Raw genomic sequence first — 25573 nt, 5'->3', positions numbered from 1 at the left:
AACAACTCCTTCATGAACTTGGCATAGAGGGGCATTTGTTCCAAAACCTCAGCAAAAGGAATATTAATTTGCAACTTTCTAAAGACTTCCAAGAACTTTGAAAACTGTTTGTCCTTGGTCTCCTTTGAAGTCTCTGAGGATATGGCATTTTAGGCTTGTACTCAGGAGCCTTTGGCAATGTAGGATAAGTGTCAAGAGAGTCTGGGAATGGGTTGTCTACACGCTTTGAAGGGGTGTGCTCCACTTCTCCCTTCTTCTCCTCTGGAGCTTCCTTTTCAACTAGCTCTTCATTGGCCTTGGTCTCAGAGCCAGCTACTTTACCACTTCTCAATTGAATAGCCTTGTAATCTTCTCTTGGGTTCACCACTGTATCATCTTGAAATGTACTTGCAAACCTCTCAAGTAATTGCTTGCTCAGTTGGCCCACTAGCACCTCTAAGTTTCTAATAGAGGCTCTGGTTTCCTGTATAACTTGTGCTTCCGTACTTGCCACTTGTTCACTTATTACAGTGATAGCCTTGCATTCCTCTCTTGGATTTGGAATTGTGTTACCAGGAAGGCTATTAGTGGTTCTCTGATCAATTTCATTAACCTTTGTGGCTAATTGACCCATTTGAATCTCCAGGTTCTTGATGGATGCTCTGGTTTCCTGTCTAAAACCTGTCAATATTGCTTCCAAATCATTGTTTTGCTGGAAACCGCCCTGAGAACTATTGTTGAAGTTCTGAGGTCTCTGAGGTTGGTCCCTCCACCCAAAGTTTGGGTGATTTCTCCATCCCTGGTTGTATGTCTTAGAATATGGATCATTGTTGGGATTTCTAGAGCCACTCCCCATGTAATTCACCTGTTCATAAGAAGGTTGAGCATAATCATGATTATCATTTTGAACAAAATTACCTGCCATGTCATAGGAGATTTTTTGGGGTGGATTTTGAGTGTTGATAGCTGAGACTTGCATGCCACCCATCTGTTGAGTAAGTAGATTTATCTGCTGAGACATCAGCTTGTTCTGAGCAAGAAGAGCATTAACAGCTTCTAGCTCCAACACGCCTCTCTTCTGAGGGGTCTCAGAGTTCACAGGATTCCTGTTAGATGAGTATAAATATTGGTTGCTTGCAACCAATTCAATAAGTTCAATAGTCTCCTCTGGTGTCTTCTTCTTGTGTAGTGAACCACCTGCAGAGGTATCTAAGCTCATCTTGGACATCTCACCCAAGCCTTCATAAAAGATATCCAGTTGGGTCCATTTGGAGAACATGTCCGGAGGGCATTGCCTAGTCAGTAGCTTGTATCTCTCCCAGGCTTCATAAAGTGTTTCTCCCTCCTTCTGTCTGAAGGTCTGAACCTCTAACCTAAGCTTAGTTAGCTTCTTTGGTGGAAAAAATTTAGTGAGAAACTCTGTAACAACCTTGTCCCAAGTATTCAGACTCTCCTTTGGTTGTGAATCTAGCCATAGCTTTGCTTTATCCCTCAGAGCAAACGGGAAAAACATGAGTTTGTACACCTTTGGATTCACTCCATTTGTCTTCACAGTATCACATATCTGTAGAAAATCAGATATAAATTGATTCAGGTTTTCGTGAGGAAGACCATGATACTGGCAATTTTGTTGCACCAGGGTGACCAATTGTGGCTTCAACTCAAAGTTGTTAATCACAGTCAATCTTCAGCAACAACGCCAAAAAATTGGTATGGTATTTATAACCCACTAACTTACCAGCAAGTGCACCGGGTCGTACCAAGTAATACCTTACGTGAGTAAGGGTCGATCCCACGAGAATTGATGGATTAAGCAACAATAGCGTTTGATAGGATTAGTTAGACAAATTGAAAATAGTGTTGAGAGTTCAAAGACATTAAATAATAGCAAAAATATTAAAGATAGATAGATAAATAAGTTGGGAATAAAATATGGAGAAAACAGTTAAGGTTTCAAAGTTATCTATTTTCTGGATTGACTTTTTTTATTAATTAATTTTAATCATGTAAGATTTAATTCATGGTAAACTATTTGTGACTAGACCCTAATTCCTTAGACCTTCCTAGTCTCCTCTAAAATTCATCAACGGCCAATTCTTTGGTCAATTAATTCCAATTAGAGGGTAATAATCAAATTCTAGTTTATATGCCACAAGAATCCTAATTATCCAAAAATAAAGGGATTATATGTCACGTATCCCATTAAATACAAACAATTAGAAATTCAGAATAATATGTTTTCAAGCTGTTGTTCAAGTAAAAAACTTTTCCAAGTTATACAAGAACTCAATTAGAACGTGGGTCATACTTCCGTTCCACCCAAATTCATAAAATAAAGAACGAAAACAATTATTGAAATATAAATCAAAACATGAATTAAAATAGAAAAATAATAATATCAATCCATACAATAGACAGAGCTCCTAACCTTAACAATGGAGGATTAGTTGCTCATGGAATATGGAATGTAAATTTGTATGGAATAATGTTGTGGAATGTTCTTTTTTTTTGAACCACCGCCCTATTGGGATCCCTTTTATAACTAATCCTAATAATTTAAAAATTAAATTTTTAAAATTAAAATTAAAATAATATCTTTTCCTAAAATAAGATTTGAATTTAAATTCGAATTAATTAACAAGTATTCAGCTGATGGGTGGGGACCACTTGATTTGTCCCTTCTGCAGCTTCTAATATGTGATTTCTGGGCTAAGAACTGGGTCAAAACAGCCCAGAAATCGCCCCCAGCGTTTTTCTGCGTTTTCTGCACGCGGCGCATGTCACGCGTACGCGTCGGTCACGCGTTCGCGTCATTTCTGCAGATTCCAGTCCACGCGGTCGCGTGAGCCATGCGTCTGCGTCGGTATTCGCTGGTCATCTCCTTGGTTTCTTCTCTTTCTCTACAGAAACTTCATCAAATCCATCCAAATGCTACCTAAAATGAATAAAATTGCACAAAACTCAAAATAGCATCCATAGTGGCTAAAATATAATTAATTCTTAATTAAAATCAACAAGTTAGATACAAATTCACTAGGAAAAGATAGGAAAGATGCTCACGCATCATATAACCAAACAAGCATGACTGCATGGGTAAGGCTGCTGAGGAAGATGACATTCATGGTGAAAAAAATGAAAGTAAAAAAAAAAAAAAATGAAAAGCAACATATTAAAAAAAAAATCACATTATGAAGTTATTTATTCCATTTCATCCGTAATATCCAAATATGCTTGTAACTAAAGAATAGAAAGAAGAATAATTAACTAAAAAGTAAAGAATACTATTCATGCACCACCACCATTAAACTAAATTTTGGAGTTGAATTAAATTTACTCAGTTTTAAAAGTCTTGATTAGTTTTTTTACTCTCTCCCTTGCTGAAATTTCCTGACTAAAACATCGACCGCGTAAGGTCTCAATCAAGCATAGCATTCATAGTGTTCTTCACCACCCTTCCCTATACGCCAGTTTAATTTTCTAGACGTTGATATTACGGTTCCTAGCTTCCAAGCAAGAACCAAACGAACCAGACAGAGCTTTCAGTTTCAATAATCTTACTTGACTAAAAATAGTGTGTTTAATGCCTCTTGATATATATGTCTTCTTCTTACCCAAAACAAAGTACTAATAATATTCTTTCTCTGAATTAAACACTACGTACTACTCCTCCATCAAATCGAACATGAGCTGCGTTCCCACCATGCTTTATCTTGCATTTTAATATTTTACTACTAATCCACGTCCCATGAAGCTTATGACCCCGTCGTTGCACATACACATTTTCAAAGTGTTTGTATATATTTTTTTATGTACATTTTCTCTTTTGTATATATTTTTTTATGTACATTTTCTCTTTTTTTTTAAGTGATAAACATTTTTGTTTCATATTTTATTAATCTTGTTAATATAACCATAAGAGTGTATGTAAAAGCAAAACATATATCAACATTAATCTTTAAAAAGTTGAACAAGTCAAATAACGGAAGTACGGGGTCATCACTAGGGTCACAATCACATGCATTTTAGTATTTTATTACTACTTGCCCATTACTTTCAAGCTTTCTTTCTTCCTAGTAATATAACTACCGGCAATCGGAACAATGCCCTCACCTCATGAATTCTACATAATTTCACTGATTCGTTTTGTTCCAAACCACATCTGCAATTAAACACTCGACTCTCCTTTTCAACCATGAACTTGAGGAGTTATAGCATAACATCTGCCATATCCACTATCATTTACCTTTCTTTCTTGTTCCTCTCGGACTTAGCCATATCCATTGAAGCTTATGTTCCAGTTGATAGCCACAGCATCAATTGTGGCTCAAGTGGCAAATCCTCCGACGGTGAAAGGTCATGGAACGGAGACATACACTCAAATCTCTTTACTCTTCAACACACAAAGACCATCGTTGCTCAACCAGCCACACAACCTTCTTCGAACAAAGTTCCATATACCAGTGCTAGCTTGTCTAACTCTGAATTCAGTTACTCCTTCCCGGTCACAGCTGGCCGGAAATTTGTTCGTCTCTTCTTCTACCCTGCTTCTTACGCTGCCTTTGACCGTAATAACGCCCTCTTCACGGTCAAATCCGAGGGCTTCACACTCCTTAAGGATTTCAATGCTTCGCTTAACGCTGATGCTGCAAACAGGGACACCATCTTTAAAGAATACATCATCAACGTGGATGATGGGCAGAGGATCAACCTGACCTTCACTCCAAACACATCCCATCCAAATTCTTATGCGTTTGTGAATGGAATTGAGGTGGTTTCCATGCCCAATGATCTCTACTTCTTTGAACCCAGCGGACAACAAGTTGTATTTTTGGGTCATCCAGGCGTCCTATACGAAATGCTAAACAGTAGTGCCCTGCAGACAGACTACAGGATCAAAGTTGGCGGCGTCACAATCACACCTAAAGGTGATACTGGCATGCTCAGGAACTGGGAAGGAAATGATGCCGATTATTTAAGAACGCCAAGTGCTCTGTATAGTCTACCCGGTGATACGACCGGAAAGATGAAAATCACTGTGAGTCCTGATTATGAAGCACCCATTGAGCTTTACAGAACATCACGTGATATGGGCATGAATGGAACCCTCAACCAAATGATAAATTTGACCTGGGAGTTTCCTGTTGATTCTGGCTTCAACTACATGCTTAGGCTTCACTTTTGCGAGCTAGACCCAAACATTATTAAAACCAAGGACAGAATGTTCAACATCTACATAGCAGGCCAGTTAGCTGAGGACCATGCCATTGTTCTAGCATGGAGCAAGGAAAAGGGAATTGCTGTACAGAGAGACTACGCAGTTATGATCCAAGGCCAAGGGATTACTCAGGACAAGTTTAACCTTTCACTCCAAATGCATCCTACATCAGACACACGGTACAGCGACCCTTTCTTGAACGGCCTTGAAATCTTCAAAATTAGTGACCCTGCGTCTAATAGCCTAGCAGGACCCAACCCTGACCCTGTTCCTCATTCATTTGCCCCACCACACTTCTCTGTCTCTGTTCAAATCTCAATCAAGAGGATCATAATAATCATAATAATCTCTGTTGTCCCTGCTGGATTCATTTTTCATTTCATTCTAGTGTTCTTCATCCTTAGAAAACAGAAGAAAAAGACCAGAAAGAGATCTTCCAAAGAAGCCAACACTCAAACCTTACCATTGCCATCCGCTCTTTGTCGTCGATTTTCCTTGGTTGAGATAAAAACAGGCACCAACAACTTCGATGAGCTCCTCCTTATCGGAGTGGGAGGGTTTGGCAACGTGTATAAAGGCTACATTGACGAAGGTTCAACACCAGTTGCGATCAAACGGTTAAAACCGGGTTCACAACAAGGGGTTCAGGAATTCAGGACCGAAATTCAGATGCTCTCTCAACTGCGGCATCTCCACCTTGTGTCCCTCATTGGTTATTGCTGTGAAAGCAACGAGATGCTCTTGGTCTATGATTACATGGATCGAGGAACCTTACAAGATCATCTCTACAACAATAGTAGTAACCCTTCCCTTTCGTGGAAGCAACGGTTGCATATCTGCATAGGAGCAGCGAAGGGGTTGCATTATCTCCATGCAGGTGCGGTCCACAATATCATTCACCGCGATGTAAAGAGCACCAACATCTTATTGGATGACAAATGGGTGGCCAAGGTTTCCGATTTCGGCTTGTCCAAAATAGGACCCTCTGGCATTTCAATAACCCACATCAGCACTGTGGTGAAGGGCAGTCTTGGGTATTTAGACCCAGAATACTATAAACGACAGCGTTTAACTGTGAAGTCTGACGTGTACTCCTTTGGAGTAGTGCTGTTTGAGGTGCTGTGTGGGAGGCCGTCTTTGATGAGGACAGTGGAAAAACAACAGATGTCACTTGCTCATTGGGCTGTATCTTGTTACGAAGATGGCACGTTGGATCAGATTGTGGACAAAGCATTGAAGGGTCAGATTGCATCGGAATGCTTGACGAAGTTTGGTGAGATTGGTGTGAGATGTTTGCATGAAGATGGTTCCCAACGACCTTCCATGGATGAAATTGTTTGGTGTTTGGAGTTTGCATTGATACTGCAAGAGACTGCTGAGACGCATCAAGAACATCTTCTTACTGCAATTGAAATGCTTGAAATTAGCAATGTATGTGTAACTGTGTAAGATGGAAATGATGGGGATAATGCCACATCTAAAATAAGGCAACGACTCAAAGTGCAGCCATTATGTGTAGTTGAAATTCGGTAAATAATAATTTTGTAATGTTAAATTATTTAATAATTTTTAATTAATAATTTTATATAAAAATATTTGTATGTGAATTTTTATCCTGAAATAATACATAATAATATGAAAAATTTTAGAGAGTCAATTATAACATAAGTCAATTCAAGTTAATTTTTTTAATTTTTAGTTTTAAAATTTAAAAAATTAAGATAGTAGAGAGTTATTTTTTCTTTTTTTTATAATAAACTTTTTATATTTTAACTAATTGAATCTAGTTGGTTATTTCCTAATTGGTTCTTTAGCATACTGTAATAATATTGTTTGATAGACCTAATTCACTAATTGTTAATTATAAGAACATTTTATATAAATAGTTAAAATAAGAAATAATTATTTTTTAATTTTACATTTTAATTTAAAATCTTTAATTTTAAATTTTCAAAACACAAAATGTTAATTTTAAATTCTAAATTTTTCATAAAAATTAAAATTAAAAAGTATAATAAATAATTAATTACTATGGGCTATAAGAAAATTATTTTTTTTTCATATTTAAAATAGCAATAATAGATAGTTAACTTTTCTAACATTTTATCATATTATTATAGTGATATTCTACATTTATTTTCAATAATTTTTTTAACAAAATAGTTTTTAATATTTTAAAATATTAAATAAATTAAGAATTTCGCTATACATTTAAGCATTTTTGTCAATTAAATCAAATAAAATTAGCTCAAACTTAATAAAAATAATTCACATAATTATGTGTAAATCATGTACTTTTTTTTCTTCATGTGTTCTTTTTTCTTTATTGTTTTTCTACTTTTGATGTTTTTGCCTTTTTTGCTGTTTTTTTTTTCTTTTCCTATTATATTTTTGCAACATTTTTTTGTTTTATTTTTTTTATTTTTTTGTTTTTATTCTTTTAAAAAGAATAAAAACAAAAAAATGAGAAAGTGAAATAAAAAGAAAAAAAAGATGATGACAATAATAAAGAAGAGAAAGAAAATTTTAATTGTGCATCATTTATTAGAAAAATAAGATCGACATTTTTTAACTTGACAAAATAAACTTTTTAATTGTGACACCAAAAGTTTTAATAGTGACACAAAAATTTGTTAACTAATTAAAAGTTATCAGAAACAAAAATAGCATCGAAATTTTTTAAAAATATCATTAAAATTTCTCAATCATAACACCGTAATTGCTCATAATATAACTTATTGATCTACTTTTTTTTCATATTTTATCTTTTTTTCTTTTTTCCCAATATCATCTTCTTCTTCTATTTTGTTATTCATACAAATTTTTTTCTATATCTTCTCATTATTTTAAAAATGGAAGATTGTATCTAAATAAAATTATTTTAAACTTAAATTCTATATTTTTAAGTCTTACATAACAACCTATCTTATAATATGGCATGAAGATAAATTTAAATTTTGTGTTATCATAGTAAAATTTTTATATTTTATATAACAAATTTCGATGCCATTTTTATTTCATTTATGGGTTTTATATAAAAAATTTTGAGGTTATTCATCATCATCATTATTATCATTATCATTATCATTATCATCATTTTTTGTATTTTGTTTGTCTTTATTATTCTTTTCTTTTATAAAATTTTTAGAAATACACAAATAAATAAATAAACAAAGAAGATAAATAAAAATAAAAAAAAACGTATAAGAAGAAGATAAAAACCATGCTAATGATGATTACGATAATAATAATAATAGAGGAGGAAAAAAAAAAGAGAAATAAGAAAGAAAAAAAATAAACTCAAAAAGAAAGAAAAAATGAGGAACAGAATGGGAAAAAAAATGAATGAAAAAAAAAGTATGTATGTATTATAAATTAATTGAATTTTTTTTGGTGACTTATAAATTAATTGAATTTAATTACATAAAATGGTTAATTGTCTAGAATTATTGATAAACTAATCTCTATAGAAAAAAAAAAAGCAAATCAAATTTTTATCTCTTTAAAGTATAGATAATTTAATTATCTCCATACTATTTTATAGAAAAATCTAGGATTAATTTATCATTTTCTAAAAATCTAATGTTAATGTGTTGCTTTACTTTGTCAGGAACTAATTTGTTCTTTGTCAGGAACTAACTCAATGATTTTCTTTTCTCTTTTCTACTACGGTACTACCTCACTTTTATTTTCTTCTCTACCTTTCAATTCTCTTCAAATCTCATTAATGAACGACTCTGTTAAAGACACTATTAGAAATATATTTTTTACTGAAATTATAAAGAACCCTGGTATTTTAAATTAACAAAGGCAAAAAAAAAAAAAAAACGTCTCATAAATTATTTTACCGAAATCATAATTAATTTTTAATAAAATAGATAAATAAAAACATTTCAATTGTAGTATAATTCATTTAATTATTTAAGGGTCACTTTGGCTAAACTTCTTAAATAAGTTCTTTTGAAAAAGGAACTTAAAATATAAGGACTTTTATTAATAATAACTTTTAAATAAGTTATTTTGAGTTTGGATAGTTATTATAGAATTCTTGTTTTAAAGTTGTGCATTAAATAAGAGTGATAAAATAGCTTTTGAAAATAGAAGAAGTTACATTTTTTAACTTCTTCAAAAACTCTTAAATAACCTTTTGAAAAGTTAAAAATTTATCTAAAAAATTGTACCAAACACATTAATGTAATTTTTTATAAGTCAAAAGTTGAAAAAAATAACTTTTTAGTGTTTTCCAAACGGACCCTAAGTCTATTATGATTAACTTTAAAAGCCAAATATATCTAAAACATACATAAATAACTTTTGTCCGACATAATTCGTTACAGTGCAGAATTTACATTTTACAGTCTCCAAAAAGTCCAAATAATAATTATGCACTAAAATCCTAAACTTAATTTAAGACAAAAACTCAGCAAAAAGCGGAAGAAAAAAAAAAGAAATAAAGAGAATAATTATTTTTCGGTTCGTGGGTAGCGGTGGTTTGCTTGCTTGGCTGCAAGAAGTGAGCAGAGGTGGCATATTCTCCCATATAAAAGGGTGTGCAGTCCACGGTTCATGCTCTTTCAGTCTTTCTTATTCTTACTCTTCTTCTTTGCCTTCGCTGCGGGATATTCTAATTCAGCTCCATCAAGCGATCAAACACAAGAACTCTTCTTCTTGCTCTCTTGGCCTCACTCTTCTCACCAATGGCCGCTTCCAATGCTCGCGGCTCCACCAACTCCTTCGGTCACACTGAGATTAACTGGGACAAGTATTTTGCTTCTCCCTTTCTTCTCTACTTTCCGTTTCCTCTGTTCCTTTCATTTCGGATTTAGGTTTTTTCTTTTTCTTTTACTTCGATTTCTTGCTTCTGTTCTTTGTGCTATTTTGTAACCTTTTCTATTCTGTGGTTCCGTGAACTGTTTGGCGTAGTCCTTCAAGGAACTGTTTCGTTATGCATTAGCATTTGGCAAAGTTATAGGGAGTGTAGTAGTAACTCTTGAAAACTCTGGTAATGCTTAGAAGCTCAAAGCCTGAATGTTCTTTTCCGTACGCTTGATTTTAAGCAGTGAGGATAATTCCTTGCATTGATTGGATTCAAGATTCAAGAATAGATGTTTCATCCTGGCTGTTTATATAATTTCTCGTTTCTCTATTGGGGATTTTCCATTTCTTTTGTAAATTCTCTCAATGTTAACAATTTTGGAACCTAGATTCTCGTGAAGAGTGGTGATATATTTCATTTGAGTCTTAACTCTTAACTGATAATATATTTTGTGGATGATGATTGAATTTACATATAGAATCTCTGTATCCTTATTTTATGTTCATTTAATGCTATAGGCTAGATAAAACGAAGTTCTATGTTGTTGGTGCTGGCCTCTTTACGGGTGTTACGGTGGCTCTCTACCCGGTTTCTGTTGTGAAAACTAGGATGCAGGTTGCTTCAAGGGATACTGTGGAGAGGAATGCATTTTCTGTAGTGAAAGGGCTACTTAAAACAGATGGCATTCCTGGTTTGTATAAAGGGTTCGGCACAGTTATCACCGGAACAATTCCTGCCAGGATCATATTTCTCACTACATTAGAAACCACGAAGGTGGCTGCCTTCAAGATGCTTGAGCCCCTTACACTGTCTGAGACTACCCAAGCTGCTATAGCGAATGGGGTTGCGGGCATGACATCATCGCTTTTGTCACAAGCTGTGTTTGTACCAATTGATGTGGTATGAATGATATTCTAAACCTGAACTGCTGAGCATGATTTTCTGTGTTTAAATACCTGAAGTAAAATATTTATTCTGATTGATTTGGAAATTGGAACATATTCTCATGTTCTTTAACATTTGGCGCAATTCAATTTGATTATGGCTCTAAAAGTGTTTTATCACACATCGTTCTTCCTTGTTATTTCAAACATTCTGCTAGGATTTTTATTTCAAAGTGAAACATAATATATTCTGTACTCTCAGTTTTGATTGAAAGAAAGGTTTTGCGGTCTAGTGGTTTGTCTACAGGGTTGCAGTGTATTCTATTGGAGAATCTTGCAAGATTTAAAGTAAACGCATGTGTTTTTAGTTTATTGTGTCTCCGTTATCGTGTTCTGCTTATGCTTCTTTTGAAGTGTGTCAACTGATAATGAAATGCTAAAATAAATGAGGGAAATTATTTTAAACTTGTGTTTACATCCTTTAAGCTTTGTTATTGATCAAACGTTTCTTTTATATTAAAAGGTTATAATTCTAAATGTTAAACTTTTACAATGAATTATATTTAGATTAGCCAAAAGTTGATGGTGCAAGGATACTCAGGGCATACCCGATATAGTGGGGGTCTAGATGTTGTTCGTAAGGTGTTAAGGGCTGATGGCATCAGGGGATTATATAGAGGGTTTGGTCTATCTGTTATGACTTATTCGCCATCCAGCGCTGTATGGTGGGCAAGTTATGGTTCAAGCCAACGGTTCATATGGAGGTGAGACATGGTAATGCATATTCTTTAAGTTCAGATGCCAAATAACTGTTGTATTACCTATACATTTTATTTTTATACAATAACAATAATAAATTGATACGAAAAAGCTACCCCTAGACTCTCATCTACTGAACCTCATATTTTCCTTTCAAAGTTGAATTTGAACTGTTAGGCTACTGTACCATGAATGCCATATGTTCATGGTTCATATACCACTATTAAAACGTAGATAGAAGATAGCCCATATATATGGATTTCTAAAACAGCTCATATACGTTCTGTTTATGCAGAGCCTTGGGACATAGTGCTGAACATGAGGAAGGCACTCCTAGTGTGCCGAAGATTGTATTAGTTCAGGCTACTGGAGGGATCATTGCTGGTGCAACTGCATCCTGCATTACAACCCCATTGGATACCATAAAGACACGGTTACAGGTGTTCATAACTTGTCGACAATGTTTCTTTCTCTTGATTTTGTTATTCTGTGGTGATCACAGTAGTGCAGCATTAACTCTTTGCACTTTTTGGGTTTTGTCTTCTGGTTTTCATGTTGGAAAACATTTGATCACTTCATTATTGGTACTACTGCAATGAGTTATATTCACCTCTCCTTAGATCTCTCTCTCTCTCTCTCTCTCTCTCTCTCTCTCTCTCTCTCTCTCTCTCTCTCTCTCTCTCTCTCTCCTTGTAGATGAAATTTTGCCTTTTTTCTGTTTCCTCTCTTTCCATATCCTTGCATGTTTTTGCTGAAATCTTGATTAGCTTGTAGTGTGATTATGGATGCAAAAGTTGTACTGCATGGTTTACTCCAGCATATTTTGGTTTTGGTAAATGTTCTCATTCTAAAAATAGTAACTAAAACAGGAATAATTTTAGAAGAGTATGATCATTACTTATTTAGCCAGCCACTGTCTACTTAATTTTTTCTGACCAAATAACCTGCAATCCAGGTTATGGGACATGAAAAGACCACCTCTGTAAAACAAGTTGTGAGAGACTTAATCAGTGAGGATGGTTGGAAAGGTCTATATAGAGGCTTGGGCCCAAGATTTTTCAGCATGTCAGCATGGGGTACTTCAATGATATTAGCTTATGAATATTTGAGTAAGAACTCTTTCTCTGATTATATCCTCCTTTTTTTTTGTGTGTAGACAGTTGGGTTTATGTATATAATCTTGCCTAAATGTTTTCGAGTAATTATTGTTTTCTTCTATGGTTCATTTTGGGCAACTCTGTCTATAAGAGTTTGTACATCTTAAGTTGTCTGCTTGCATAAAAGTGGATAATCATATATTCATATTGTTTCCTATATTTTATATTGTACTTGAAAAATGCAATTTGCTAACTGAAAAAAGAAGAGCCATGTCTGAACCATTTTCTGAAGCTATTGCAACAGATGGTCATTTTTTAGAGTGACTAATGTTTGAAGCCTTTGATTTCTTCCTATTGATTAGTTTTAGCGGTAATGAAAGGGAGACAACAACCCAAAAATCTAAAGTAACCTTATTTAACTTAATATCCATAATTTCATGCATTTAAGATCCATAATTACATATTTATTACATCTAAAATTACCCAATTATTATAGCATTAATTAAGAAATAAAAAATAAGAAAACTTAATACAAAATAAGATAACTGAGAGCTGTTTTGAGCTGATTTTCTATTATCTTTCAAATATTTTTGTAGTTTTACAATTAGCCGGACTTCCAAACAATGAGTAATAATAGCTAATTTATGGCTTGAATTTTAATTATATATCAGGTTGGCTCGAATTTTAATTATACATCAAGTTGTTCAGTCTAATGAAGTAATGAACTTGTCAAATGTATGCCACACAGCTTTCTCGAGTGGCAGAATCTGTTTTGTATTGTCTCATTTGAGTACATTTATCCGTTGTTTTCCTTTCTGAAAATTGTTTATTTCGTTTATTGCTTCATTAATGTCATATACTTGTTCTTTGACTGAGGTTATTTAGTGATGATACTTGTTATCAAACCAATTTGATGCACTCTATATCGTGGTATTTGTTATCTCATTCTGAAGCTATTTTTATTTCTCCATTCAGAGCGTTTATGTGCAAAAGATGAATAGAAGCAATTGGTCTGCAAGCTGTTCCCATTAGTTAGCCAAGACCTGGTTCCCAAATCTACTTGGTATTTGACAAACAACACCATGAACATTGGAATTGCTGGCTGATAGTTTTACTAACTCATTATTCAAGAAAAAAATGTTAGATTCATAGATATAAAAAATTTTCCCAATAGAAAACTGCTAGTTCCATTCTTTCCCATAGTTAAATGGGATTACATGTATTCTTTTGCTTAGCATTGTTATGGATAGTGTACATTTTGCAATAAAAAATTACAATGAGATTTTGAGATATTTATGAGCTGTTACTTTGCTGCATGCACAAGGCGGAATTCGAACAATCCAAATTGGTTAAAATGGTGCACATTTATTGGGTTTGTTTTTGTGTTTTCATCGTGTTCACTTTTATATCCAAGAACGGAAGGAGTACAGCGAGGTGTGTGCCAAAAAGTAGTGCAAATAATACAACTTTTTTATATATGTATAATTTAAAAAACAAATATCATTTCTGTTGTATGCACAACCAAGTCCCAGTTGAACAGTAATCCTCTTGATTGGTTGCAATAGACTTATTATTGGTAGTGTTGTGTCCTGCCCTTCTAATGATAAGGATTTGTATGATTTTAGATTACATTTAACGTATATTTTAAGAATGTTTTGAATTGTTTATGTTCATTTATAAGAGCGGTAATCTATTTACACCAAGTATAATTTTGTGTAAACAGCCACAATCATCAACATTCAACAATATCAAATTACTCACAACTAACAACATAAACAATTCAAGCAAATTATTAACAGTCTAACATGCCAAGTAGGCAAAGTAACTGAGTAATCGCAATAAAAACATTAACCCATGCGAAATTATCATTCTAATGATCCAAGTTGAAAAACATGCGATGGAAATGGAGACACAAAACAAAAGCGCCTCACAGCTAACAAATAGAAGCAACGGCATGAAGCAGAAGCACGACGCAAAGGCATGAAGCAACGACTGTGCAAGCAAGCAAAAGAGGAGTGTGACTGAGTAAAGATGGGGAGAGACCGAGAATGGCAAGAGTAAGAGACCGAGGAGTGCGAGGGTTGGGAAGGAAATCCTAATCTAACGGGTGTGAAAAAAATAAAAGTTGGCTTCAAAACGATGTCCGACAAACTTCAAACTTGCTAATTCATGAGTAAACTTGCAATTATAACTGAGTTTATGGAGTCCAGACAATTTTACTCATACACGAGTTTGAGACCGAATCAACTCGATTCTGTCACCTAAAATTGTAACCTCGTTCTGCAAATTAATTCGGATTTTTGACATCCATGAACCCACCACAATGATCAATCCATAATTATTAACTAATGATAGCTTCCATTCAAAGGTAAACAAAAATCTATTAGATAAAGGGTTAAATAAATACATTGAAACAAAAAATAACGATACAACTCATCCAAAAAACTTGTATCAAAAACTGAAATATCTTTCAGTAGATATGCCAAGACCAACTCTAAAGAGAGTACTCCGACGATCTTAATTCACGGGAAATGCTAAAACCTCCGCAGTCATTCGTTTTTGCTTTCCTTTGGCTCAGGAACAACATCATTGTGGTCGCTGCCATCATCATCCACCTCCTCCACCTCATCCTCATCATCATCACCACAATCTTCATTCTCACTGTTAACATCTTTGTCATCACAAACTTCATCCTCACTATCATCATCAAATTTACTATCACAGGTTTCACCATCACCATGATCCTTTTTAACTCCATGCAACCTAGCATAATCTTCCAGGGTTGCATTTGGAAATAAGTGCCCAACCTTATTGTCCCTGGTATCTGTTGGGTTATTTCTTGAACTTTTAGGCTTGTCTTTATTCATCTGATACCAAAATTAAACAAAGCAAACAATCAGTAATATGCACGTTTGGGGAGTAGAATGGGTACTCATCATCATATAGAAAATAGATAGCATGTGATTATGTGTATGTGCAAAGTTGATGCCACATACATGCAATGCATCAAAGAAATATCTTTTCAAAAATCCATAGTCATGTTTTATAATAAATGTAGCAAGGGACAAAGTGGAAGCATATATGCTTCGAAACAATTTAACAGACTTCGTTTTAGTATCTTACAGCACGCAATAGTGTTCTCCTTTCTCTCTCCCTAGCATACTTAATAGCCTGCAGGAAGAATACCAGTATTACTATGAGTTTTCACCATGCAAGTCTGAACATTCATAAGGTATATGAAAAGGGGAGCAGAAACAGGAAAATAAACCTCCTCAAGCATCTTTTGTTCCGCCTCAACTTCAGCAGAATCTCTACAAAAAGGTTACAAAATGAATTATAAATACCAAGTCATCTTTTTATAAGATTATGCCATAACTGATGTTCCCAACAGTTCAATACTGATTTTACTAAAAGAAGTTTAAAGCTAACCTTCCAACTATATGGTTCACACTGCAACAACACTTTGCGCATACACGGTGCTCTTTTGCACACCCTACAGCAACATCAAAAACCAATCAATAGATGTCCAAAAAGCACGTCCACAAGTTTCATATCAGGTTAAAAAACAACTAAGCCTTATGCTACTAGAAGGGTTGGCTATGGATGAAACAACGCCATAGTTGGCCTTATCATAGATCATATCTTTGTTTAGTGCATTATTATTTAACTTTCTTTTAATGATTTCTTCTATGGTTTCTCTGGACCCCTCAATACTTTAGCTACAGTGCTATCCTCCATTTCCGTCAGATCCACTATCTTAACTGGAGCTTTCATAGGCCTTGTCCAAACATATCAATAACTTGTAAGACAAGATTCTACCATCTTCCATATAATTTGCACTACCACAGCTCCTCTCTCTAATGCCTCCGTTCATATTCCTTCCTATATAATTTATATCCACTCATCTATCTAAACATTCTCATTGCTGCCGCCTTAAGTTTATGTTCATGTTGGCTCTTTACCGCCAAACATTCAATCCCATATAACATTGTGTGTCTAATAGCTATATGATAAAATTTATCCATACATAATCTATAGTAGCCAAGCTTGAAGCATTCAATCTTAATGAATAACCACCTAACTTGATCCTGTGATCTACATCTTCCTCTGTCACACCATCATTTTAGATAATGAAATCAAGATATTTGGTGGTATGGCATATAAAAAATGCTATGTGCACACCAAAAATTGACTACCAATTCAGCCACCATGTATTTGTCTATAAATACATAGGCTGTTTAACTTATTTTTAATGTGTATTTTGCATTGCAACATGTATTTTATACCGGTGTCTAATTTGAGGACTGATTTTTCTGTCCACTTAGCATGGTTTAGCAAACTCTTCACAAGCAAAAGTGTTCCATTCCAAGTTATAACTAAATATCAATCCTATAAACCCTAAACCCTTTATTCCACTAATTGGGAAAAGTCCACTCAAACAAAAACTAAAAAACAAAAGAATAACAAAAATGAAAGAAGAAAATAGACACTAACCAGAACACAAGTTATGGTAAGCTTGACGAACAGCACGCTTCGAGCATCTCTGACTGAAAAAAATAAATAAAGAAGAAAAGAAAAGAAACGAAAAGAAAGGAAGGAAGAGGTAGTTAGAATTAAATACCATTTGGCAGGTTCAACAAGAGGCTTGTACTTGCCATAACGGCGCTTCCAATCGATCTGGTCCTTGCAGCGAGGGCACACACCAGTTATCTCAGACAGAGGCCTGAACCTTCCCCCAACTTCCTGCGGAAACGAATATGTATGTGTTAATGAGAATGAAGATAGAGAAAAAGAAGAAAAAGAAGGAATGGTTGTGTACAGTTTCATTGATCTTGCGACCGGCGTTGGGTTTCCAGGCAAACTTGTTCTGATGCTTCGGGGGCCCACCCTTCTTCCCGCCGCTCATCTTCTTGTTATTCTTCTCACTGCCTTCTTCCGCCGTCTCGCATGCTTCGTCTATTTACCAGGGCACACAATTATTTCGAGTTTTTATTTATTTAATTTATACAAAATGTTATTTTTACAATAAAATCATTCTCTAAAATTAATTATTTTTGTATTTATGTATAAATATATTATTTGCTTTATTTTTAATATATATATATATATATATATATATTATACTAATAATAAATTAATAATCAATTTTAATGTATTTTTAACATGCTTGTAATTTATGATAAATACCTTATGCATTTATCAGCATTTTGTTAAAAAAGATAATTATTTATAAAGTATTGTGAAAGTTGAACTACAGTTCGATGCCTACATTTCTTTTTTATTTCTAAAAAAATTTATGGACCATTCATTAAAAGGAAAAATTGCGAAAGGAAAATTTATTTGGGTTAAAATTGTTAAATTTTAAAGATTAATATATCTCATTTTTATTTTATTTGTAAAAGATTATATTAAATTTCAATTTTCAAAACTTTTTTTATAATATATATTTAATATTTAGAATAATTTTTATTATTTTGATCTTTTACTAATCTTTTTTATATTTAAATATTTTAAAAATATTTTTTGTAGTTTATTTATTTTTTTTAATTAGTTTAACTTTCATTTTACTGTAACACAAAATATTTTTATAGAATAAACTATTATTTTATCACCCAGAAAGTTATGAAATTAATTAGTCTTTCAAAAGGGAAAAAATTCATAATTTCTTAAATATAAACACAAAATGTTCATAATATGCATGTCTTTGTCTAAATTTGAGGATATTTTATTAATCGTTCATTATTAGAGGATTACATGTGTTTTCTGTTTCAAGGGTTAAATTATTAGCAATATAAAGTTTATGTACACATAAGATTTATGTTTAGGCAGTGGTGGAGCTTAGTTCAGACAAGGGGTGGCCATGGCCCCCCCAAACTTTTTATAAAAAACTTAGTAGTACTTTTTCAAAAGATAAAAAATAATTCAATTGACTTAAATACTTTATTATGACTTAAAGTATCTAATAAGTTCAATAAACAACACTCTCTCTATCTTTAGGTTCAAATATAAAAAATTAGATATCTTTTATTTATTTAATTTAATATTATTTTATATTTTATTATTTATTTAATTTAATTTTTTATATGATAAAAAATAATAGAATATTCAAAAAGTATTAATATTATTGTATTTGTATAAATTGATAAAAAAAATTCAATAAATATTATAAATTTTAATATTTGTCCTTCTAACTTCTTCTTTATATATTTTACAAGATATATATTCAAATTTTTATATAAAATAATAATGAAAAATTAAAAAATTGATATATTTTTTAAGAGGAAGGCTAATATTTAAGAAAGAGAACATATAACTTTTACAATATCAACACATGTAGATAGTTCTTCTACTTTAATGAATCACGAAGAAAGCGAGATATAACCTTCAAAATTTCAAAAAGTTATATCTGATGACTTTAATTTTAACTTTTTGGAACGAGATCTTAAAAAAGGGCTTTAAATTTGGCAGTATCACCCAAATCAAAGAGATGAGATTAGACGAGCTTATCTTAAATGAGGTCCATATAAAAAATATTTTGACAATTATTTTCTATTTGGCCCCCCCAAAATTTTGTTTCAAGTTCCGCCACTGTGTTTAGGGATATATGAATTGAAGTTTATGGTTTAGGATTTATGATTTATGAATTATTATTTATATGTTATGGATTATAGATTTACAGTTTAAAATTTAGTATTTATCATTTAAATTTATTAGGTTCATAATTTGTGGTAAAAGGTTTGTACTTAGAATTTGAAAGTATATACATTTAAATAATTTTATTACATAATATATCTGGTCTATAAAATATTAAACGAAAATAAAAAATATATAACATTTATTATACCAAATAAAACAATGCACATGTTTAACTACTTATTTGGGGTTTATGATTACTAGCAGCTTAATAGGCACGGAGTTGCTTTTTTATAGGATTTAAAGTTAATTATTTTAATAAATTTTAAAATTTTTAATTCAAAGAATATAAAAATAATAATATAGAATAATCAATGATAATATAAAAATGTTTAAATTAAAATAATCATATATTACCTATCTATAAACAATAATAATATGAAAATGATTTAATTATACCGAACACATACATCATCTATCTACAAATCTACAAATAACATAATTCATAAAATATTTATTACAATAATATTTTATCTTCTTCTATATAACTCAAAGTCATAAAAATAAATAAAAAAATACGATTGTTTACAAAAAATGAGCCATATCTAAAAGTCATATTTTTTTCCTTTGTTTAGGGACCTTTTTTTAAGTGGTAAGCCAAAATACGGATCTGTATTTGAAGAATCTTTCTTGTGCCTACAAAAAGTGTAAAGAAGAAAAATAATTATGTCTTTTTTTAGCTGAGTATAGATCAAACTATAAGTAAAAACGTTAAGATAAATCTAAAGTAATTTCTGAATTTCTACCGAGAAAAAATATTTAGCAATTCCTCATACATCTCTTTATCAATAAATTTTTTAGCCTTGAAGAACTACAAAATTTAGAAATCAATAAAATATACCATATGCCAATAAAAATTTCATTATATTTGAATGAAAATTTGACAATAAAAAAAAAATAAAACCTGCAAAATTGAAATTTCTTGTTTGAGGTTGGATTTCCTACACATGCACAACAAAAGAAGCCATTAAACCCTCTGTAGAGCATTCAAATCTATAATTATCCGATATTAGCCCAATATTTTGTGCGGTTTTTTAATCTAATGAAAGGTACCTGCAATATTCTTCTTTACTAATATGAGTTGGTTTCGCTTCTGTGTATTTGTTTCTGGAAAAAGAAAAATGTTTAATTTATTATTACTGGTTTAAAATTATTTTTTGCAACTTTATTCAACATGGGAAACATAATCTCTGTTGCAATTTTAGAGTTACTTTTTAATATTTTAGGCATAAACTCTTTCTCTTTATTTAATGAAAAATGAAGAATATAGAAGGGAGATAGATAATAGGCATATTGATAACATTCTGATTACGATGATTGTATTACCTTGTATGTTGTTGGAACAGTATTTCCTTTTTTATCATCTTCCAGAATTGGGTCTTGTCTGTTTTAACCGTTCCTCCCCAACCAATAGAATAAATTTGAAGGGAATGAACCTATTAGATAACATATGAGTATGATTACTAACATAGAAATAGAAGTATATATATTTAATGCAATTTTCATAGTAATTAATTTAAAAAATTACTTTATTGTCTATTGGTTCGATTGATGCGATTTCTTGCTCATCTTTCCATGCACTCCAGAGACTTTGGAATCCTTCTTCCTGTAATTGATATTTGTTAATATATTTCTAGTATATATATCTAGTATGTCTCAGTTAATCATAATTAGTACGTACCTGTTGCATAAAACAGATGTTCAAGTTCGATGTCTTTATCTCCTGGCATATATTGATGAGCTCCTTTGAAATCAAATTGTCTATTAAAAAAATATAAGTCGTTAGTCGTCAATAAATTGAAGTTTGTAAACAAAAATATCTAAATCTCTGAAAGAGATTTAAATATTAAAATGATATGAAGACTGAATTGTATCAAGAAGTAACTATACACAGATTTACTAAGAACATAAATTACCTGTGGTGAAGGTAACAATATTTCTTTGAAAACTACATTTCTGATAAATTCTCCACTTCTTCCATCTATTTTTCCTTCTTTGACTAAAATTTTTGTAGTTGACTGAGAAATACTTCGAGACAGAGCAACATATAATTGACCATGGCTAAATACATGTTTAGGGAGATAGATCCCTACTTTAGGAATGGTCTGTCCTTGTGATTTATTTATTGTTATTGCAAAACTCAACCTTACAGAAAATTGCTTCCGGATAAGTATAAAAGGCAGTCCTGAATTTTCTGTTGTTTTGTGTTTTATCCGAGGCAAGAAAGCTCTTCTTCCACAGTGATGACCGGTTAAAATTTATACGTCCAACATGTTTTGAAAAGTTCCATGACATAGTAACCTTGTACCATTGCATAAGCCGGCCTTAGGGTCTATGTTTCTCAATAACATCAAAAGTGCGCCTTTTTTTACCTTCAACACATGAGGTGGCAACCCGCCTGTAGAAACTGAGTTAAGGTATTCTTGTTGATATAAATTATTAGCATCTCCTTCTACCTCATCAAATGAGACTAAATTTCGTTCTTCTCCTGGAAACTGGTTGATAATTATATCATTAAGCTGTTGCACATCATGATTTCTGGCGTCAATATTGTCCTTTCTACCATGTAAGAAGCGTCCCACCCATGAGATTGTAAGTTTGGAAATATTTCTTCTATTAACTTGTGCAACGATGTTTCACCCTCCCACGGAATTGTCATATTTGCTTGTATCCGTACAAAGTCTTCATGTATGGTGGGCTCAATTCCATCACCAATGCGCATTAGATACTCAGCAAAAACATGATCATTAGAAGATCGCATATTTTGTCTCAAATGGAGAATTTTAGTGGAAGCCCATAAATGAGACTTAACTATAGAAGCTAAAATCATTTGTGACTTACTACCTTTCGGTACGACAGGTAGTACTTGGCGAAAATCTCCTCCCATCACCATCACTTTTCCTCCAAATGGCATATCGTTTGCTAATATATCTCTTAGAGTGCGGTCTAATGATTGCACCGATTCTTTATTTGCCATAGGTGCTTCATCCCAGATGATTGCCATTGTTTGTCTAATCAACTTTGCAAGATCTGATTGTTTGCTTATGTTGCAAATGGATGATGGTTCTGCATTAATTGAGATCTTAAACCTAGAATGAGCTGTTCGACCCCCAGGCAATAATGTTGCGGCTATTCTTGACGATGCAGTTACCAAGACAATATGACCCTTATTTCTCAATTCTGCAATTATAGCCCTGTAAAGAAATATTTTGCCTGATCTTCCTGGCCCATCAACAAAGAACACTCCACTTTCTCTTCGATCAATTATATTCATAATGCACTTGAAAGATTTAGATTGGTCATTGTTCAATCTTGCTACGGAACACAGGTCTTCCCGAGGTACTTCGACAGACAGTTCTTCTTGGATAACTCTGGGTATCGAGTTGTCATTGTCATTTTCATGAGTTAGAGCTGGCAAATCGTATTGTGTAATCTGTTTTCCGTGCTGAAGGAGTATATCATTTATATCCCTGAGTAGCCGATTTGTTAACACTAAGGCTGTTATGGTGCTGGTTGACGGATAATCATCCACCATATATGAAAAAAATTCATCCCATAAGCTTCTTACATCTGTAGGCTCACAAAATATTAAGATGGTTGCAAACAACCTTCGTAAAGCACATGGCAATCGTAAAACAGAAGCCTCAACCAAACACTCACGGATGCTACTGTCACTCTCTAACAATCCTCGGTGTTGAGCAGATTGCTTGAAGGACGAATATTGGACCACATTCACTGTTAGCAAGTCATCCCAACTGATTGGTCCTCTGACATTAGATAACAGAATACCCAAATAGAATTTTTCTCCTTCTGAAGGTGATACAGTATAAATTCGACCGATGGATCTCCTCTGTGTCTTGCGCCGACGCCATTTTTTTTCCTTGTTGTGCCAAGTGTAATACTCTGGAATTTTCCTGTACAAAAGATGCCTAGATTGTTGGTTCTCCTCACGATTCAGGGCAAAGAACTTAGTGAGCATTATTCTAGAGAAATAATCATCATTAAGTATTTCAGGAATGGTTTGGTGATCATAGAAGCTCACTTGATGTTGATTTGGCAAATGAATTTGTAACCTTTCCACTGATGGATACATTCAGTAAAGGTTAAATTTAAATATTCTCCAACATGCCTCTGGAGCAGCAATCCATCTTGCATCAACAAACTGTTGGACCTCGTCAACATTAGAACCGTTGTGAACTTCCATTGCAACCCGGTCTGGACCATTGTAGCAATATTTGTAGAGATACTTTATACTCTTGATGCTACTACATATCTCAACATTAATATGGCAATCATACTTTAGTAGTAGCCAAGGGTTGTACGGAACTACCCATCTATTGTCAACCGTGACATTTTGGTTAATCTGTACTGGAGTGTCGAATCGTCGCCTATATTGCGGATATGAGTCGTCACCTCTTCGTGTTTCTGCTGCGAACTCTTTTGGGTAGTTGCGTTTACATTGGCCATTTTTCATGCAGGGTGAAGATTGATCAAGTGTACCGCAAGGACCATGAATCATATGTTTTAGCACTGCATCATGTAGGTATGGTTCTACTTCTTTAGATGGTATCTCTGCACGTACCAAACTATCATAATGCTCCGGGTCAATTAACTGATCATTGTTTTCTAAGATTAGCAACATATGTACATGTGGCAACCCTCTTTTTTGAAACTCAGTGACATAAATATAGCTCTTCACCTTTCCCAAGATACCCTTAGTAATTACATCCTCTTTTAGCTGTTCAAATTTGGCTCGAAAAATTCTTGTTGTTAGATCTGGACGATCTTGTGGAGTTTGAACTGGGTTGAGTTCTGAAGTTATTTCAGTCCAAGATGGATTGCATGTCATTGTGAGAAAAATATCTGGCTTGCTGTAACACCCTCACTACCAGAATGTCACGCTTCCGGCTGCGCCACTCTGATAGCAAGAAGTATTACGACTACTTTATATACTTAATATTAAAATAGGAGCCTGTGACTCAACACTGTATCGCTGATTTCTTTGAAAATCGGAAAAAAATACTTTATCTTAAGAAAAATACAAGCAGGCATAGATTCACATTCAAGACTCCTTACATAATAATTCATAATATAATATACATATAAAACATACAACTCTTATCCCTCTTAATAAACTTGTAATAATAAAGACGAGGGAAAAAAAATAATCTAAGTAATACAACATATAAACCAAATGCAATATAACTCTTCTTAATGCTTCTTCATCTGGTTCCTGAAAAGGTAAAGCTGTAGGGGGTGAGAACCTAACCACACGGTCTCACCACGAAGTTTCAAAGTTGTCATAAGAAGATATTTAATAAGAAAACTGTTTTCAAGCTTAGTGATTATCATTATTTTATGAATCTTTTAAAACCAATAGGAAACCGTTCAAAACTTTTTCAAATAAATAAAGTTTAATCTTTCAGAAGTCCGAAACCTTTCCTTTCTTATAAAATAAATCTCAATCAGAAACCAACCACGCAATCAAACAACACAGTCATTAATTCAGCACCAAAGTTCATTCTCAAATATAGCACGCTAGGACAAACACAGGCAAGACAGACAAGGAAAGCACAAGTATGTAGCAGTTACAACAAATAGTTCAAGTAGCAATTAATAACAGTTTAGCAATTAGGCAAACCAAAACAGGTTCAAACCCAAGCAAAGCATACAAATGCATATGATGCATGCCTATCCTATGGCTGATGAGGCTCATCTGTCGGTTATCCAGCCAACCCGACAAGTCTGAATTGTCCTTAAACTGTCCCCCGACGTGCATCCCCAAGAGTCTATGCCTAGCTTTTTCTCAAATAATCAATATTGCTCAATGGGGGTAACATTCCCGGAAATTTATATAGTGCCTGGTCACACTTACGTCGTAGGGTCAACAGAGTATCGTGTTTTCAACCTGGTACACGTGGTGGCAAGCCACGGCACTTAATCCAGGGAACCTCGTATCTCAGATATTTCAAATTCATAAGCCATATAAACCATTCATTCATCATTCATCAATATCTAAGCCATTTTCAATATCATCATCATTCATCAATCCATATCCCATTTCCAAATTCATTCAAAAATCATATTTCAAATCAATTATCATCATCCTTCTTTCCATTAATCAACAATC

The 25573-nt window shown here is 33.3% G+C and overlaps 5 protein-coding genes across 5 annotated transcripts; 2 read left to right on the top strand and 3 right to left on the bottom strand.

Moving 5' to 3' along the window:
- Positions 1-3182: 3182 nt before the first annotated feature.
- On the top strand, positions 3183-6801 carry LOC112786077 (receptor-like protein kinase FERONIA). The gene has a single exon (XM_025829499.3). It carries the CDS (start codon positions 4172-4174, stop codon positions 6641-6643), a length of 2472 nt encoding a protein of 823 aa, XP_025685284.1. The 5' UTR covers positions 3183-4171; the 3' UTR covers positions 6644-6801.
- A 2865-nt stretch (positions 6802-9666) lies between these two features.
- On the top strand, positions 9667-14042 carry LOC112785047 (uncharacterized). Its single transcript, XM_025828453.3, has 6 exons — positions 9667-9956; positions 10529-10910; positions 11462-11658; positions 11949-12093; positions 12609-12762; positions 13726-14042. The coding sequence occupies exons 1-6, from the start codon at positions 9892-9894 to the stop codon at positions 13749-13751; spliced, it is 969 nt and encodes a 322-aa protein (XP_025684238.1). The 5' UTR covers positions 9667-9891; the 3' UTR covers positions 13752-14042.
- A 1032-nt stretch (positions 14043-15074) lies between these two features.
- On the bottom strand, positions 15075-17785 carry LOC112784476 (uncharacterized). Its single transcript, XM_025827700.3, has 7 exons — positions 17570-17785; positions 17372-17493; positions 17245-17297; positions 16180-16243; positions 16019-16061; positions 15874-15921; positions 15075-15617 (listed from the first exon to the last, which is right to left on the bottom strand). The coding sequence occupies exons 1-7, from the start codon at positions 17654-17656 to the stop codon at positions 15300-15302; spliced, it is 735 nt and encodes a 244-aa protein (XP_025683485.1). The 5' UTR covers positions 17657-17785; the 3' UTR covers positions 15075-15299.
- Positions 17786-21949: 4164 nt separating this feature from the next.
- LOC140183261 (uncharacterized) lies at positions 21950-23536 on the bottom strand. The gene has a single exon (XM_072231291.1). It carries the CDS (start codon positions 23534-23536, stop codon positions 21950-21952), a length of 1587 nt encoding a protein of 528 aa, XP_072087392.1.
- Positions 23537-24292, bottom strand: LOC112786469 (uncharacterized). Its single transcript, XM_025829843.1, has one exon. It carries the CDS (start codon positions 24290-24292, stop codon positions 23537-23539), a length of 756 nt encoding a protein of 251 aa, XP_025685628.1.
- Between the last annotated feature and the right edge of the window lie 1281 nt (positions 24293-25573).

Source organism: Arachis hypogaea, chromosome 20 (genome assembly GCF_003086295.3).
Source record: "Arachis hypogaea cultivar Tifrunner chromosome 20, arahy.Tifrunner.gnm2.J5K5, whole genome shotgun sequence".
Taxonomy (NCBI): domain Eukaryota; kingdom Viridiplantae; phylum Streptophyta; class Magnoliopsida; order Fabales; family Fabaceae; genus Arachis; species Arachis hypogaea.
Note: the sequence above shows the minus strand (reverse complement) of the source record. Positions and strands in the feature narration are given on the sequence as shown.